Consider the following 17,154-nt stretch of genomic DNA (forward strand, 5'->3'; position numbering starts at 1 on the left):
GGGGGAAACCCACACCAACACGGGGAGAACATGCAAACTCCACACTGAAATGCCAACTGGCCCAGCCAGAGCTTGAACCAGCAACCTTCTTGCTGTGAGGCGATTGTGCTACCCACTGCGCCACCGTGTTGTCATTAAAATTATTATTACAATTACGATTATTTTTTTTTAATACGGTACATAATTACTTATTTTAAATAATAATTATATTATATTATGATTAATAATTATATTATATTATGCATTGAATTTGTGTGTGTTGTAAAAATGCCATAATAATATAGTAATAATAGTAATAATAGTAATAGTAATAATAATAATAATAATAATAATAATAATTAAAATATTACAATTATTATTATTATTATTATTATTATTATTATTATTATGTACATTATTACTTATTGATTAATAATAATTATTATGTTATATTATATTACTATTATTATGCATTGAATGCGTGTTTTGATGTAAAAATGCCATAATAATAAATTAATGAAATAATAATAATTATTGTTGTTGTTGTTGTTGTTGTTGTTGTTAATAATAATAATAATAACAATAACAATAATAATAATAATAATAACAACAACAACAACAACAACAACAACAACAACAACAACAAGAATAATCACATAAATATTTAAACTATTATTCATTATTAGTAGTAGTAGTAGTAGTAGTAGTAGTAGTAGTAGTAGTAGTATTACATGGTACATTTGTTTGAATTTTGCAGTAAAAATTGCATACTAATAATTCCAAAATAATGGTAATATTAGTAAAATTAATAATCTTAATAAATATCTATCTATCTATCTATCTATCTATCTATCTATCTATCTATCATTATTACTACTACTACTACTACTACTACTACTATTACTACCATCCAAATAATACACGCATAACAAGCAGGTAAATCAGCAGCCTCGCTGCACATGAACTGGTTTTCCAAATTCACAGTGGCTCAATAAGTGTGACCAGTCAACAGGAACCACTAACTAGGAACGTCTGGCAACTTTCATTACAGATAAATCGAATGGGCTTCCAGCCTGTGCTATCAGGAATATTTCATAGACAGACAAACAATTCCCAAGACGTGCAGCAACTGACTGCAGTTTGGGTGAATGTCTGTGCAAGGACAAATTCATCAGCAGTGAATGCACTGGGTTTTCAATCAGGCCTTTTGACGAGCTACTGTACTTGACAGTTCATCTGGTCGACATGCACCTGCCAACAAGACGAGGTTGCATCTTTAAAAGGACAGAAGCCACCGGAAGCTATGAGCACAGAGGATGAATAGATAAAGAAATATAAAAGTGAAGCAGTTGAAATGCAAGAGAGGAGAGATGTGCTACTAAAGAAAAGTAGATGTGCACTGCGAATTCTTGAAGTCCTAATTGTCAGCTTTTTTGTTTACCGTGTTGACGAACTCTCAATGCACCTAGTTACACCAATACTGTTGATTGCGGAAGGCTGCCGGTGGTTAAATTAAGCTAATTAGTGCATTGGTGACATGTGCAGATTTTCTCCACAATAGCACAAGGTCCTTCCATCACATACTACGCATGCAAAGATAATTAGAGGTTGCGGAGACATTCTGTACAACAGTGTCTTGCTATTCCGCAGTGGTTTATTAACACGCTGGGATGTTTATATAGGCACAATACCCCGATGCATCCTTCATTAAGTGAATAAGCTGGAACGGTGCCTATACATTGTTCATTATCGTGAGATATGGCGTGGTGGCAGGACGTGCGATGGTTAACACCTTTTGAAGTAAGTGCTGATTCACAGTTTGGATCTCCAACTGGATCGTTTATCAAAATAAATTGGCTTGCTTGGGAATATTTCATAAAACCCTAAAGAAAAGCTTCAATAAGCTCATTAAAGACAGAATGACACTATGCCCTGCAATGGCATGCGATCCATTTAAAACGGCAAAACGGCTGTTATTGCTGTAATTCTGAGTCATAGAGCTCCATCATTTTAACATGCCTGTATGGCCCCTAGGAGGTGATATTCTATCCTGGGAATGACTTAATTTGGGCCCGAAGAAAGGTTGAATTAACCTTTCATATGTTCTAATCAAAGGTTGGCTGTTTGGACAAAGCAATGCAGTTTCTCATTATTTGAATGGTGGAACTGGAGCCTCTGGGTGATTTCCATTTCAAAGAGCTAAAACTGTTGCTGCAATTGCCATACTTCACTCCTAGAGAGATGAAACTATAATACGATTCAGGAGCAGCGTGGATCAGAATTACTGTGAATTCCCTGATGGACGCCGGCTCTAAAAAAAAAGAAGAAAAAAAACAACAATAATGGCGCAGAGCCCACCTACTAGCAGGAGCGAGAGGTTTGAACGCTGACATTGACATGCTGCGTTTAAGTCCTCATGGGAAGACCCTATTTATGGGTCAGAAAATCCTGTTTACGATATGATTTGTTTATTTAAGCAATTTCACTTATGGATTTCCTCTCTCTCTTTTACATCTGGAAAGTATTTTAGAGCTAATGTGAAATAACAGAGCAAAAGACTCACTAAAATTGCACATTAATTAATTTAATAATAACAGTAAGAATAATCATAATAGCTATTATTATTACTACTACTACTACTACTACTACTACTACTACTACCACCACCACCACCTAAATAATACATTGAAAACAAGCAGGTAAATCAGCAAGTAAACAATTTTTGATGTTTATGGGTCAGAAAATCTGGTTTACAATATAATTAGGGATGTAACGATTCACCGGTTGAAAATTGATTCAAATATGTGACAATTTTTTGAACAGAGAACCTACTGTATTAACGGGCGCAAACTCGCTTTACCACATCAGCGGCGAGCAAAAGCGCCAGACAAAACATGGGCGGCAGAGTAAAGTGCGCCAGACAAAACAAACTGTGTGCACATTTACTTACACTAACAGAACAACAAATATGATGTACATAAACCATCAGCACAGTGAAAAACTACCGTCACAGACAGCTATACGCAAAAAAACTATTAACAAGCCAAACCAAGCAGACCGGATGATTTGCAGCTCTGCTTGCTCCAATGAGTGCTACAGAGAACACACGGTGCATCAGTGTTTTCATAGTGAAAGCATGAAGATGTTTTTCAGACTGAAAGAGAAAGTTGTTCTGTTACAGAAGCAGGTATTAGACTATTTTAACCTCTCCTTTTCAAATTACTCTATGCATATTTTAATAATTTGCTTATTATTATTAGTAAATATTTAAAAATGTTCAAGATTATCTCAACTTAAGTGTTTCACACTGATACTTATACTAATTAATTACACAAGTAATATTAATTATTTACCTTCATAATCATGTTCAACTCCTGTCTCTATCCTACTATTTAATTAGTCATATTATAATTAGTTTTGTTTTATGCCAGTGGCCAGTCCCCTGGAGCAGAGGGCCTATTGACCACCTCTGTACACGCTGTTCTTTGGTTTGGGAAAAGGCTTTCCTCCTCACACCAGCCATCTCAGTCCCCAATGAAAGAGTTTTTTGAGCAGCAGGGGACACCGTAGATATGCAAAGATCTCAACTTATGCCAATAAACAGAGATATGCTGATCCTTCCTTTTAGAAATGTCAAATCCCAGCACAGTCAGAGTTTTAGTTTGTTTATATTAAAATCTTCTTTAGTTTGTATTCTTTTTGAAAATAAAAATTGTCATGGCAGAATATATATTATTTTGTAAAAAATGTGCAGAACTTAAGAAAAAACAAAAGGGCTCTTCACCTTAAATGTGTTTCAAATAATTTGGTTTAAAAATCGTGACTAAATCGTATTGTGGGGTTAGTATTGTGAATCATATTGAATCGGGAGTCAGGTAGGCAGGATTCATTACATCCCTAAATATCATGAGTTTAAGCGATTTCAGTCATGGATTTCCTGGACATTGTCATATTTCTGTCTCGCTTGCACTTCTGGAAAGTATTTTAGAGCTAATGCAAAATAACGAAGAGCAAAAGACACACAGCAATCAATGCTTCATCTGTCCATTTATCATTGCTTGCCACAACAGAAATGATTGGAAATGCAGTCTGGACAAACACATCTGTCTTCTCATAAATCAGCAAAATATAAGAATATTTTCTGGCAAGCTTTAGAGTTAGTCTTCATCAATGATGCACAGGACGCATACAAAAGCTTATGATTAATAATTTATTTCCCCCAAGTTTCCCTGCTGATAATTACAAACTGGTGGTAGCGTTCACGTGCACTTAACTCCAAAATATGAGCATTCTAGCATGACTTGAACATGGTAGTAACAATTTATGTTTTGAACTCCATTAAAACGACCATTTTCAGTTGTTCATCATCATTTTCTCTTAAGTTACATAAAGCATGAGTCTAAGGTTAATCACCTCATTTATGTCACGGAAAGGGTCAAAAGAAGAGACATTAAAAATCAACAAGATTTGTTAAGGATGGCAGTGAATAGTGAAGGCAGATAGGTTTAGCTTGGCGTGGGGATCGTGGCAGATAGTGGGGAGCTCAGACGCACACACAGGGACCAAACGAAGACCAGATGAGGATACCAGGAATGAATGGACACTTGGATGAACACGGAGAATACTGGAGGTATGATTGAAGGACTTGAGACGGGCCGGAGACTGGGATTGGAATTGCCACACACACTGGGGAATGGATGAGGACCAGACATGGAACCAGCGAACTGCGAAACTTGTCGCACGAGCTTGCGTTTCCGATCTGACGCATTCGCATGCATATAAACGCAAGTCTATTGGGTGAAAAGTCCAGTGTGACCGCAGCTTGACTGTGACCATTTAAGTTAAGGTTAATTATTTAATAGTAAGCGTAAGGTTAATGTTCAAACTAATCTAATGTTACAATTAATACAGTTTTTTGCATTCATTTATATTTATACTCATTAACTTATATTTTTAGGAACTGTTTTTCAAATATTTAATTTTTCCATGTAGATTGTTAGCTCAGTTCAGTGTGGTTTAATTTTCACTGCTGAAATTCCAAACACTGAAGGGCAAATCCAGCAATGCGCAGCTCCATAAGTCATTAATTTCACCAATTGACGAAAGTGAAGGAAAAAAACCTGGAAAGAAATCAGACCCAATTGGGCACGAACATTTCTCCTCTGGCCAAACTTCCTGTGCAGAGCTGCAGTCTATATTAGCTGATGTCATGAATATGTGAAGATGATAAACCTAATATTTTGTAATGCATGCAATGACACAGAAAAAAAAAAAATCACTTACAGGAATTACAAACAACCAGAAACTAATTTATCAAGAACTAAAGGGACCATTTAAAATTCACAATGCAACAACCAGCAATTTCTTCAGGAAGAATATGAAGACTTGTCATTCAACCCCTCTAGAATGTCTAGACGCCCATTAAGCACTTTACTGTAAATGCAATTTTTGCTCAAAAATGTCTGAGGCAATCAATACAAGAGGTCAATAAAGCTTATCTTCCTTTAATCATTAGGGAACGCTCAAAGAATGAAATCATGGATGCACTTTACCATTACTTTTTGATGAAAATAATTGCACACACAGCTGAACAATACTGGACCTCTTGCAAAAAAAGTTCAGATGTGGACTGAGAAACATTACGTCCCACAAATAACCATAGCAATTCTCCAATGATACAAAAAATAGACTCCCTTGCAAAGCTACAGAACAGCAAAGGTAGTCTAGGTGGAGATGAAGCAGCTGGTGGAAGGAGAGCTGCTGTATTTGTGCCTGTGGCAAAGACTGCGCATCATTTCCTCTTATCAGCTGATCCTCAGTGTATATAGGCATTTCACTGACTGCATGTATTATTCACACACTTTGAATTCCATATGAGGCCTGGACATAAGAGACACTATTGCACATAAACACAAGAGCAGCTTACATGCTACTGCGCTCACACACACTACAACAGAGGATGCAGTACAGTACTTTTTGGAAGTAAACAATGTCTATAGGCATTTCAGTAGAGATTTGGGTTTGTGCAGATGGAATCAACCACTAAAAAGACGAAAGGACTAAACACCAGTATTATCTCAAAAGCACATGTGCACACAAACTAGTACACTGAAAAATAATCTAGATAAAGACAATAATCATCAGACAATGTGTATAATAATACATTGTTCAGCGAAGTCAGAAATAGTCACACAAATCATACTCGAACAACTTATTTGTTAACAGTCTGATACAAATAGCTATATTAAGCTAATGAATTGATCAAAACACTCACAAATCAAACACAATGGCATAAATTGCTCTACAATTTTACTGACAGTTTAAAGGTGTGAAATAACTCTTGTGAACAAATGATTTGCCTAAAAATCATTTGATTTGCCTTACAAATCAAGTGCAAACAAGAGCTACTGGCTTAAATATTCCAAAAACACGTAACGTCACAGTTGTGTAATTAAATTAACTTGCGAACTAATAGATTAGTCAATAATACTTACAAAACACAAGAATTTGACTTAAATCTAAAGCTAAAAACTAACTTAATAGTGTGAAACAAATAAAAAAATGTAAGCTGATGAATTTGGTCAGAAATACTTACAAGTCCATCTTAGTCAACAGCTTAAATCTTACAAAGACTTATTCACTTAGCTTAGTATGAGATGATAGTATGCTTAAATCAGCATACTATCATCTCAAAAACATTGCAAAAATTCGATGCTTTGTGTCCAGTGAGTATTTAGAGAAACTTGACCATGCTTTTATCACCAGCAGGGTGGATTACTGTAACGGCCTCCTCACTGGCCTTCCCAAAAAGATAGTCAGACAGTTGTAGCTCATCCAGAACGCTGCAGCCAGGATTGTGACCAGAACCAGGAAATCAGAGCACATCACACCTGTCCTCAGGTCTATACACTGGCTCCCAGTTACATTCAGAATTGATTTTAAAGTATTATTATTAGTCAGTAAATCACTAAAATGGCCTAGGACCTCAATACATTACAGATATGCTCACTGAATACAAACCTAACAGATCACTCAGATCTTTAGGATCAAATAAACTGGAAATTCCAGGGGTTCAGTCAAAGCAGGGTGAATCTGCCTTCAGCTACTACCCCTCGCTGCTGAAATCAGCTTCCAGAAAATGATCAGATGTGCTCCAACATTAGGCACATTCAAATCAAGACTGAAAACACATCTAGATGTGTTTAATGAATGAGCACTGTGCTACGCCCCACATATTGCTCTTGATCATTCTTTTAAAACCTGTTTAGCACAATTTAATCGGTGTTTAATAATGTTTATACTTTTTTCTGTCCTATACTTTATTTTTTTATTCCTGTTTATGTAAAGCACTTTGAATTACCATTGTGAATGAAATGTGCTATATAAATAAACGTGCCTTGAATTGTCTTGTCTTGCCTAGTATTGTGAAATAACTTTGTGAGTATTTTTGACTAACTCATTTGCTCATTAAAGCATGAGCTATTGGCTTAAATATTTTCGAAAATCATGACAGATTTATGTTGTTCTAAAAAAAAAGTCCACATTATTTTATACATATTTTGGACTACGGGGTCACCATTATATTCAATGATGTCAAAGAGTTGCACCCTTACTGGTGCTCCATCTGTTTCTTGGGACGTTCCAAACGGCATACATCACTCTCCAAAGGGCACTTCAGACACCAACCTGATTTCACCAAGTAGGACATGTTGATCCTGGAACAACATTCTGATCATCCAATTAGAATTCAGGGATACATTTACCGGTTATGGTAAGTTTAGGCTTACGGTTAGGTTTATGCACTTTTACATGATTGTTATCCAACTATCATTCCCCTCTGATTTTGGGAATAATTTACAGCTATGGTTGGGTTTAGGGGTAGGGAATATGGATTACATTTTCAAACACAAATGATGTTCCAGGATCAACATAGATGCTAATCCAGGATCACATTGTACTTGGCAAAATCATGACGTGCCACTTCAACATGAAAACAATCATGTCAACCATATTGGAGTGTCGTTCCAAACCGAAGTGCTCAAAACAGATCATTTCGAAAGGTCCTTCAGAATGAAGGATTTCAAAGGGTACAGCTGATGAACACTTCAGAGCCCCATGATCCTTAGCACAGGGAAGTTGGTTGGTCTAACAGAATGACCACTGGAGGCTCAGAGTTTGACTTTACCGATAAATGCATGTGTAGTATTTTTCTACAGGCTACTACTGTAATATTTATATCCATAAATAAAAAGTTATAAATATGAAAATGAAAATAAAGAGTATAAAAAAGGCGGCACTGTGGCTTAGTGGTTAGCACTGTCGCCTCACAGCAAGAAGGTTGCTGGTTTGAGTCCCAGCTGGGCCAGTTGGCATTTCTGTATAAAGTTTGCATGTTCTCTCCATGTTCGCGTGAGTTTCCTCTGGGTGCTCCGGTCTGCACTATAGGTGAATTGAATAAATTAAATTGTCCATAGTGTACGGGTGTGTGTGTGTGAGAGAGAATGGGTGTGTATGGGTGTTTAAAATTCAAAGAAATAAATTTCGAGCATGCTTTTTGGGTGTCAACTTGACTGCCTCATTAAGACACAGAATCTCTACACCTTTCATCCCTTGGAAGCTGTCACTCTAGAAAGAACACCTTGAAGGGATTAAGGCATGACCCCTTCTGAATGGATAGCAGTGTTTATTGTAGACATAACTGGCAATACAAAATACATATACGATGCCACATTGTGCGGTTTCTGCTTGTAATTTTCGAGTGAACAAATAAAAAAATGACGATGAGAACATGCAAACTACACGCAGAAATGCCAACTAGCCCAGCTGGGACTCGAACCAGCACCTTTCTTGCTGTGAGGTGACCACTAAGCCACTGTGTTGCTAGAACTAGAAATAAACAAACTCAAACTTAAAAAAAAAAAAACTCAAACATAAGATTTATTAATTCTAATTGGTCTAACAACTCCAACTGGCTAATGAAGGCCTCCAATATCTGGAAATTAGTCTCAAACTAATTAGCCGTTATCAGGGCTGCCGCTCTAAAAACAGGAGTGACGATTTATGATTTCAACCAGTTTTCAACAGCAACAACCTTCATCTGAGTGCCGCATGCACTCCAACTACACCCCTATAACCAGAATCAATAAATGCCTTACAATTCTCATCACATCCTACAAAAAACCCACATATAAAATCACCATGACCACAAAATATACAATATGTGTCCTAAAGGCCAGAGCCTCATCTGCCACTGATGTGCATGCTCACACAGTCGCAAACACTGTTCATTTATTCAACAATCAACCATCCAGTTAATGCTATCCCTCTGTACCCTCTCCCTCTCTCCATGGCAACAACTCTCACATCTACATGCTAATAACATCCTCCTATCTCCATAACAACTCTGACATATTGTGCCTTTCCCCTCCTCCTGCTAAGAATACACTCATTCTGCCCATCAATAATGCTAAGATATTCTGTGTCCATGGTAACAACGTCCTCCTCCCCATTTTCATTATGTCCTCATACACCAGTGAGGTACTGTCCTGTGTAAAGGTGATCCACTTGCTATGATCAATAGACACTTAAGCGGTGAGTGTCCTTAGAAATGACGCCTGTCCAATTATGAGACACGTGTGGAGTGTTTACTACCCACTAACCCTGAGGCAAGCGCTGTGCTTCTGACATAAAGTCACTTTAAGCACAAGTCAGACCAGGGCATGCGGTACAATCACTATGGGGGAGAGTAGAAACAATCTTCTAAATGCCTCTTGGCAAACTACTTGTCCATGATCTTGGTGATCTATGATGTAGAAATGACAGATTCAGTCTCAGAGAAATAGCTCAACTTCCAGAGGTCTATGTGGGATCATTTTCTTCCATGAACACAAAGGCAAGGTTATAATAGTTTTAGATTTTTCATTAGTTTTAATTTCGTTTTGACTTTTTGTTTTCAAATTCAGTTAGATTTCATTAGTTTTTACAGGGAGATTTAATAGTTTTTATTAGTTTCTATACTTTGAAATTGCTTAGTTTTAGTTTAGTTTTTATTAGTTTACATTTTTTTTCTAAATAAGGATATTAAGTGGAAGATTCATAATAATAAAAACTCAATCAAAGATACATTTTTGAAAGTATTCAGAGGACACATGACCACTATCATCTAGCACAAGCTAGCAGCCTTAAGTAAAATATGTGCAAGCCTGCTTCTGAGGTTAAATGCACAGAAGTGATGAGAAGTTCAGATCTTTAAATTGAACCGGATCTTTTGTGTCAATCTTCTGATGTTTCCACTCAACATACCAAAAATATGTAGTCAGCAATCATAATTTCAGTTGGTTAAAACATCACCATAATCTGAAATGTTTCTTACAATTATTTTTTGCAATCCAACTGAAGCATGATTCAATTTAAAATACCATTATGATTTTCTGTTATGAAATAAACTTACGTTTCGCCAGATCCTCTCATTTAAGCCCTCGGTTTACCCACACTTCAGTTGTTTAAGTATAGTTCAGTCACAGCAGGCTGTCATGTACTGTTTGTATTCGGTTCACCATCTGCTGAATCATGCATGCGCTGTATTATTGGTTCACTGGTTCTCAAATCTGATCTCAGTGTACTGTTCTAATAACTGAATAAGTCAGTATATATTGGTTTATTTCAAGTCAGAGGGGGGATTAGGCATGAAAAAAGTAAGCAGTTTGTGGATAAGAGTGCTTACTGGAGACGCAAATCATTTCAAATGATTCAATTCAATTAGGTGAACTATAGTTCAACCGGTTTACTGAGAAGATCCGGTTAAAAAGAATGATTCGTTCACAATCACTAGTACAGAAATAAAGCCCCCATAATTGGGCACAAATGTGTTAAATTAAAAATTTTAATTCTCTGTATTTAATGCCGTCACTGTGCTGCTAACATGTCTTTTCGTTGTTTTTGTTACGAGAGCAACAGTGAGGACGGACTGGAAAAGAACCGGCTTGATCTGGCCAAAGGCATCAGACTGTGAGCTGCCGTATGGGTCAAAGACCTGGCAGCGCGAAGTAAATTACTTCTAAAAGGCTTACAGTATTTATTAAATACATTTAAAAAGATGAAAACGAAGGACATTTTTGCTACAATTTTAGTTAGTTAAATACACAATACAGTTTCAGTTAGTTCTAGTTTTTTTAAAAACTCTTGTTTTTTATTTTTATTTCAGTTAACGAAAATGTTTTCCCAATTCCAGTTTTCCTTTTTTTTCACTCATTTTCGTTAACTATAATAACCTTGCACAAAGGGACATTTTAACTGAGTTTTAAATAACATTCATGTGGAACTTGGGTTGAGATCCATAAATAACATGGAATGGCAAGGAACTAGTCAATATTCAAAAATCAGGCGATCAATCAAAATGGGTTTTCATGCTGGTTCACCTGAATGGGGAAATCAGTCAGTGATGTTGTTACAAACCTGTATGCTTTATTTTCTGCTGTGAAACACAAAAGACAATAATTAAAAAAAAAACACTGCAGTCCAAACGATACTGAACCCCTTTGACTTTCTTTCTATTGACTAAAAAAATCTTTCAAAATATCTTCAACTGGGTTCTACAAAAGAAAGACATTCAAGTTTAAAGATACATAAGGATCTTTAAAGCTTGTTTTTTCTTTAGAAAAACTTTACAATAAAGCTCCTGATGTAACCTGATGTATTAATATTAACTATATAGTCATTTGTTACGATATTCACTCATCTTTGATAATGCTGGGTTTTAAGATTATATGAAATACACTAGATTTTTGCCACCAAGTGTGAGGTGTTGTGGTGACCCATGAATGACAATCCTTTTATCTCGTACAGTGTCTTATAGTGGACAACAATCTGGAATGCTTTATCATGACATCCTAAAAAAAAGACCAGCATTTACAAAAATTACCTTCTCCACAATGGGCTCCTTCACATTTGTGATGCTGATCAACACAATCAAAGTTCTTCAGTACAAGCTTTCAAACATGGCAAAATGACACAGAGATGATGGCTTTGGTGCAATGGAGGTCAATATAAGGAAGCCGTGTCATGTGTTGATGACATCTTGCTAGTAATTAAAGAAGGCACGGGAAGATTGATCAGGAAATCTGACATTAGAAATTAGGAGTAAAAAAAAAAAAAAAAAAGTAATCACAATCTGGCAGCAAAAATTGTAACACAAAATAATGTCATCTTAACCTTTGAATATTTGTTAATCAAAATGAAAACAGTTTCTTGTTTGGTCATATTAGCTTAGGTCCAATGAATCAAAATAATATATGTACCTTTTGACTTTAAAGATGTCGGTTAATGTAGTAAAATTTAATAATGTTAATTAAAATCATAAGTGTTGAATATCATGGGTCAATAAATAACTCGGAAGTATTTTCTATTGGCAGTTCATGTTAACTATTATAGCCAGTCAGCCATAATTTTAACAAATTAAACGTTCAATACAAAATGTTCCTAAAGTTTGAACTAGACAATTTTATGACCAAATCACTATACTGTTTGTCATCCAATGTATGAACATTTCTGAACACATAAACGTAAATCAATAAGCAATCAAGGTAATTTGCTTCTGCAAATTAGCATGTTGTGTGCACATGATGACAGTTTGATTTTTGGTGAACTGCCCCTTTAAATTAAAGCCTCAACGACACAGGTGCGCTGTAAGCCAGACAGTCAACTCTCCTGGCAACAGCATTGTTTGGCAACATTCAATTTCAGCCACAACAAAAAGCAAAAAAGGAAAGTTCTCTCAGTTTACCTGGTTTGACGGTCTTAATTCGAATCGGCTCCCGAAAGTGGCGGATCACCGCGTGCGTGTCTCGGTTCGTCAGCCCGCTGACAGGTGTCCCGTTCACTTCCAATAACACATCCCCGTAGTATGGTAGTCTCCCAACGTGACACACCAGCACGTCCAAGTTCATCTGACCGAGGAACGGAAACTCCCCGAGCTCGGCGCCTCCGAGGATCTCCACAACATCCCCGAACTCCCCGACGCTTCCCCACGACACGGCGCACTCCTGCACCTTGGTGGACCAGTGTTTCTTCCTCTTGAGCGTTTTAGACATCGTGTATCCTTAAAGTTTCAGTGCAGTCTGACGCGAACAGGTTTCGAAGCCCTTCTCCGAGGAGACGTTCACTTTACCCGGTGTGGAGATGACAGCGCGCGGATGCGGAGCGCCATCCAGCCTGTGATTTCTCCATAAGCCTCATCTAGCACCATTATTAGTTCATAAAAATATTCAATCAAACGACGAAACAAATGCGCAAAATAGCTACATCATGCAAAATAATGTCAAAAGTAAAACAACAATAAGCACAAGAACGAAGTAAAACTGTGTTTACCTGTTAAGTTCACTCAGGTTTTGCATGCACGGCATCAAGCGCACTAGACTGACAACGTGTCTGTCATTAAGGCTAAATTAAAATGTACGAAATATCGCCAAAACAGTGCCTCGGAGAATAAAACGCCAGTCTCGGATGTATTCGGTTGTTGTCGGGTTTGTCCAGTCGGCCGAAGCTCAGGTTCGTTTTCAAAACGCTATGCCCAGTCAGTGAGTAGATGCGTCTGGCGCGTCTTCATTCCTGGCTTGTAGCTGAGCCTTCACACATTATTAACCACTGACGAATAGCCTGCTAGAGAAATAAACCTGTCGAGCATGTCTTTATCGCCTCAAACGGTCGCGGTGATGCTGTCATTGGCGGCGGCTGCTCTCTCAGATCTCCAGGCACGGCGGCTACTGTTGCGCTCAGCTTGTGTTTGTCAAATGAAGCGAGCGTGTAACGCGCGCGCGCGCGCTCACTATGAACAGCCAGTGCGGCCTGTGACTGGATGCCGCTCAGGTGGAGGTTTATATAAACTGAGCTTAACTGATTTACTAAATCAACATCTAAATGATCCAATTATAAAGCCAATAGTTTTCACTCTGAAGTCTGATTGGATGAAATCTAAATCGTTGTGCGAAAAGCCAATAAACAGATAGCTTACCTGAGAATTCTGTTATGGATTTTTGGCAACAGTTAGGATACTCAGTTTGGCACCAGTTAGACTGATGAGCTATATTATTTGTAAATTTGGATAATTACTAATCATAACAACTCTATTTATTTAACTATATTGCCATTTGACATCTTAATGATTACATTTTTATCTTTAAAAAAGCCAAGAGGCCGTGTGTTTTTCTGATTTAAATTGTGGCTAGCATGTGTCTTAAATTTTGGTCTTTATTTATAATTCAATTATTATTATTATTATTATTCTTCTTCTTATTATTATTATTATTATTATTATTATTATTATTATTATTATTAATTATATTTTCGTTTATTATTATTATTATTATTATTATTATTATTATTATTATTATTATTACTAATAATAATAATAATAATAATTTATTAATGCATGTATTCATTTATTTATATTTTATAATTATTGTTATTATTATTATTATTATTATTATTTTATTCATGCATTCATTTATTTATCTATTTATATTAGATTTCATTATTATAATTATTAATTTATTCATGCATTAACTTATTTATTTATTTATATTATGTGATATTTTATTATTATTATTATTATTATTATTATTATTATTATTATTATTATTATTATTATTATTATTATTATTATTATGTGGCTAATGCAATAGTTCATCCAAAAATTTAAATGTTCTGGTAATTCACTCTGGCCATCCAAAATGTAGTTGACTTTTTTGACAGTAAAACATTTCAAGATGAAAATAGTCATTTATTCACGATCCTTGCACTTTGAGAGTGAAAAAAACCCATAACAAATCAAAATACTCCAGATGATACACTGAGGTTTTATGAAGGAAAACGATCAGCCATTATGTGACAGGAAGCTCTTGCTTCAGATTGCCACAAATGCACTTGCTGAAGCTGTATAGGCCAATATTAAAAATAATATTCAATTTCTTACACAGACTGATCTTTTTACTTCATAAGACCTCAAATCAGGAGCCACATGTATTCCTTTTGTTCTGCCTTTAGGCTATATCTTATATGTTTTTATTATTATTATTATTATTATTATTATTATTATTATTATTATTATTATTATTATTATTATTATTATTATTATTATTTATTTCATTTTCCTTCTGCTTATATTCTCTATGTAAGAGGTAGCCACAGTGGAATGAACCCCCAACCATCCCAGCATATGTTTTATGTAGCGGATGCCCTTCTTGTACTGGGAAACACCCGTACATACACACACACTACGGCCAATTTAGTTTATTCAATTCACCTAGAGCGCATGTCTTTAGACTGTGGGGAAAACCAGAGTACCCAGAGGAAACCCACACGAACACAAGGAGAAAATGCAGACTCCACACAGAAATGTCAACAGGTCCAGCTGACTCGAACCAGCGACCTTTTTGCTGTGAGGCGACAGTGTTAACCACTAAGCCACCATGCTGCCGATTATTATTATTATTTTGTTTTATATATTATTATATAAATATATTATTTTGAAGTTATTAAGGACCAGAGTTTCAGCTAAAATCTTGGATGCCCTAATGGTGTATGGCCAAATTAGTTCTAAAGTTCATTTTGGGAGAAATATTCCTGAATACACTTCCGTTATGTAACTATATTTATTATATGCAACTTAGTACACACAGAGTTTCTGACATTTCTGACATAAGTTTGCCAGTCTTGGTTTGTTCTGAAAGTCAAACATCAGCTTTTGCATGTCACTAAACAACAAGGGATGGATGCTTTTCTATTTCCTGTTCAAAATACTAATTTGCTGACTTAATGAATAAATAACTAAATAAATAGGCCTTAGCAAACTGTACATTTATTATTTAAGGAAAATACACATTATAGTTCCCCACACCATATAAACTATTAATAAAAAAAAAAATGAAAGTAAAAAAACTAGGTGTTCCTATAAAATAAAAAAGAAAGAAAAAGTGCTGGCATTTTCAGTTAACAAGATTATTTCATCTAAAATTGGGGAGAGCGGGGACAAAAGTAATGTGGGACAAAAGTAAGTCTCGAAGCCCTAACAACATTTAATTTCCAGCCTATAACAGTCCATTCAGCATGCAACCCTTGATAGAGCTGCCAAATATCATGTGATTTTGGGTCGTGTCCCGCAGTTAGCTCCAAATTTTTGTTTTTAAGTGCAAATTATTGTGGTTCTTTTTTCCTTCTTATTATAACTTCTGTTTCTCTTTTCATGAGTCACACTAATGATCAATCTATGTGAAGCTTATTTATAAACTTATAAACTTTTTCGAGAGGATCATGTGCTTATGACTATTCTCAGCTGGTCTCACATCAGCTCACGATTAATTATCCAATCGCCTGATTCCTAACATATAAATAACCAGAGTTTTATAATCTCAATATCTTCATCTTGAAGAATCCCCCCTACCCACCCCTACTCCCCCCTACTCCCTTTCCTTTCCAGATGGGCTACACGGTGACCCAGTGATTAGCAATGTTGCCTCATAGTTTTGTTCGTTCTCCCTGTGCTCGTGTGGGTTTTCCCCGGGTTCTCCGGTTTCCTTCCATGCACAGTCCAAAAACACGCAATATAAGTAAATTGATACCAAATTGATATCATAGCCAAGCTCTTAGTGAGTACACCTCTCCTCAGCCATCCTATATCGGTCATTAGCTAGAAATAAGCCGGGGGAGTTCATCCAGATCTACCTGAGTTAAACTCCCCTCTCGCTCTGCAAACGGGCTCGAGGATCTAATAAGCTCAGGACCCTCCCCTGGGGCAGCATGCCAGACAAGCTTTATTATCAATCATCAGCTAAGTGTGAACTCTTGAAAGATTATTTAGTGCAATAACACATCCTTAAGTTTGCAATCTCTGTGTTTTTCAATTTAAAAGTAAATCAGGTTTAAATGGCAAGAGTTCCTGTGGGACCGAAAGCAACACTGTTTTTTTTTTTTTTTTTGTCCCACTGCTAATTGCCATGCCTATTTTCACTTCCACGTTAGAGATTGCAGTATTTGGACTCAGATGTTTTTAAAAATCTATGCATATTGTTGGTTTTTTTGAAACATTTGATGGACACGAAATAAAAAAAATGCCATTTAATATTTTTTTGCAAAAATAAAAGACAAATAAAGTTTGCAGTTAACATTAACAAGGTCACAGTC

The 17,154-nt window shown here is 36.1% G+C and overlaps 1 protein-coding gene across 3 annotated transcripts in view; it reads right to left on the reverse strand.

The window, feature by feature from the left end:
- Positions 1 to 13,736, reverse strand: part of LOC130231055 (membrane-associated guanylate kinase, WW and PDZ domain-containing protein 3) — a 242,811-nt gene extending 229,075 nt beyond the window's left edge. For all 3 annotated transcript variants that reach the window (XM_056460441.1, XM_056460440.1, XM_056460442.1), the window contains exon 1: positions 12,761 to 13,736. In XM_056460441.1, coding sequence (XP_056316416.1) covers positions 12,761 to 13,067 — 307 coding nt within the window. In that variant the 5' untranslated portion in view covers positions 13,068 to 13,736. The remainder of the gene's footprint in view (positions 1 to 12,760) is intronic.
- Between the last annotated feature and the right edge of the window lie 3,418 nt (positions 13,737 to 17,154).

This window comes from Danio aesculapii, chromosome 6 (genome assembly GCF_903798145.1).
Source record: "Danio aesculapii chromosome 6, fDanAes4.1, whole genome shotgun sequence".
In the NCBI taxonomy this organism is placed as follows: domain Eukaryota; kingdom Metazoa; phylum Chordata; class Actinopteri; order Cypriniformes; family Danionidae; genus Danio; species Danio aesculapii.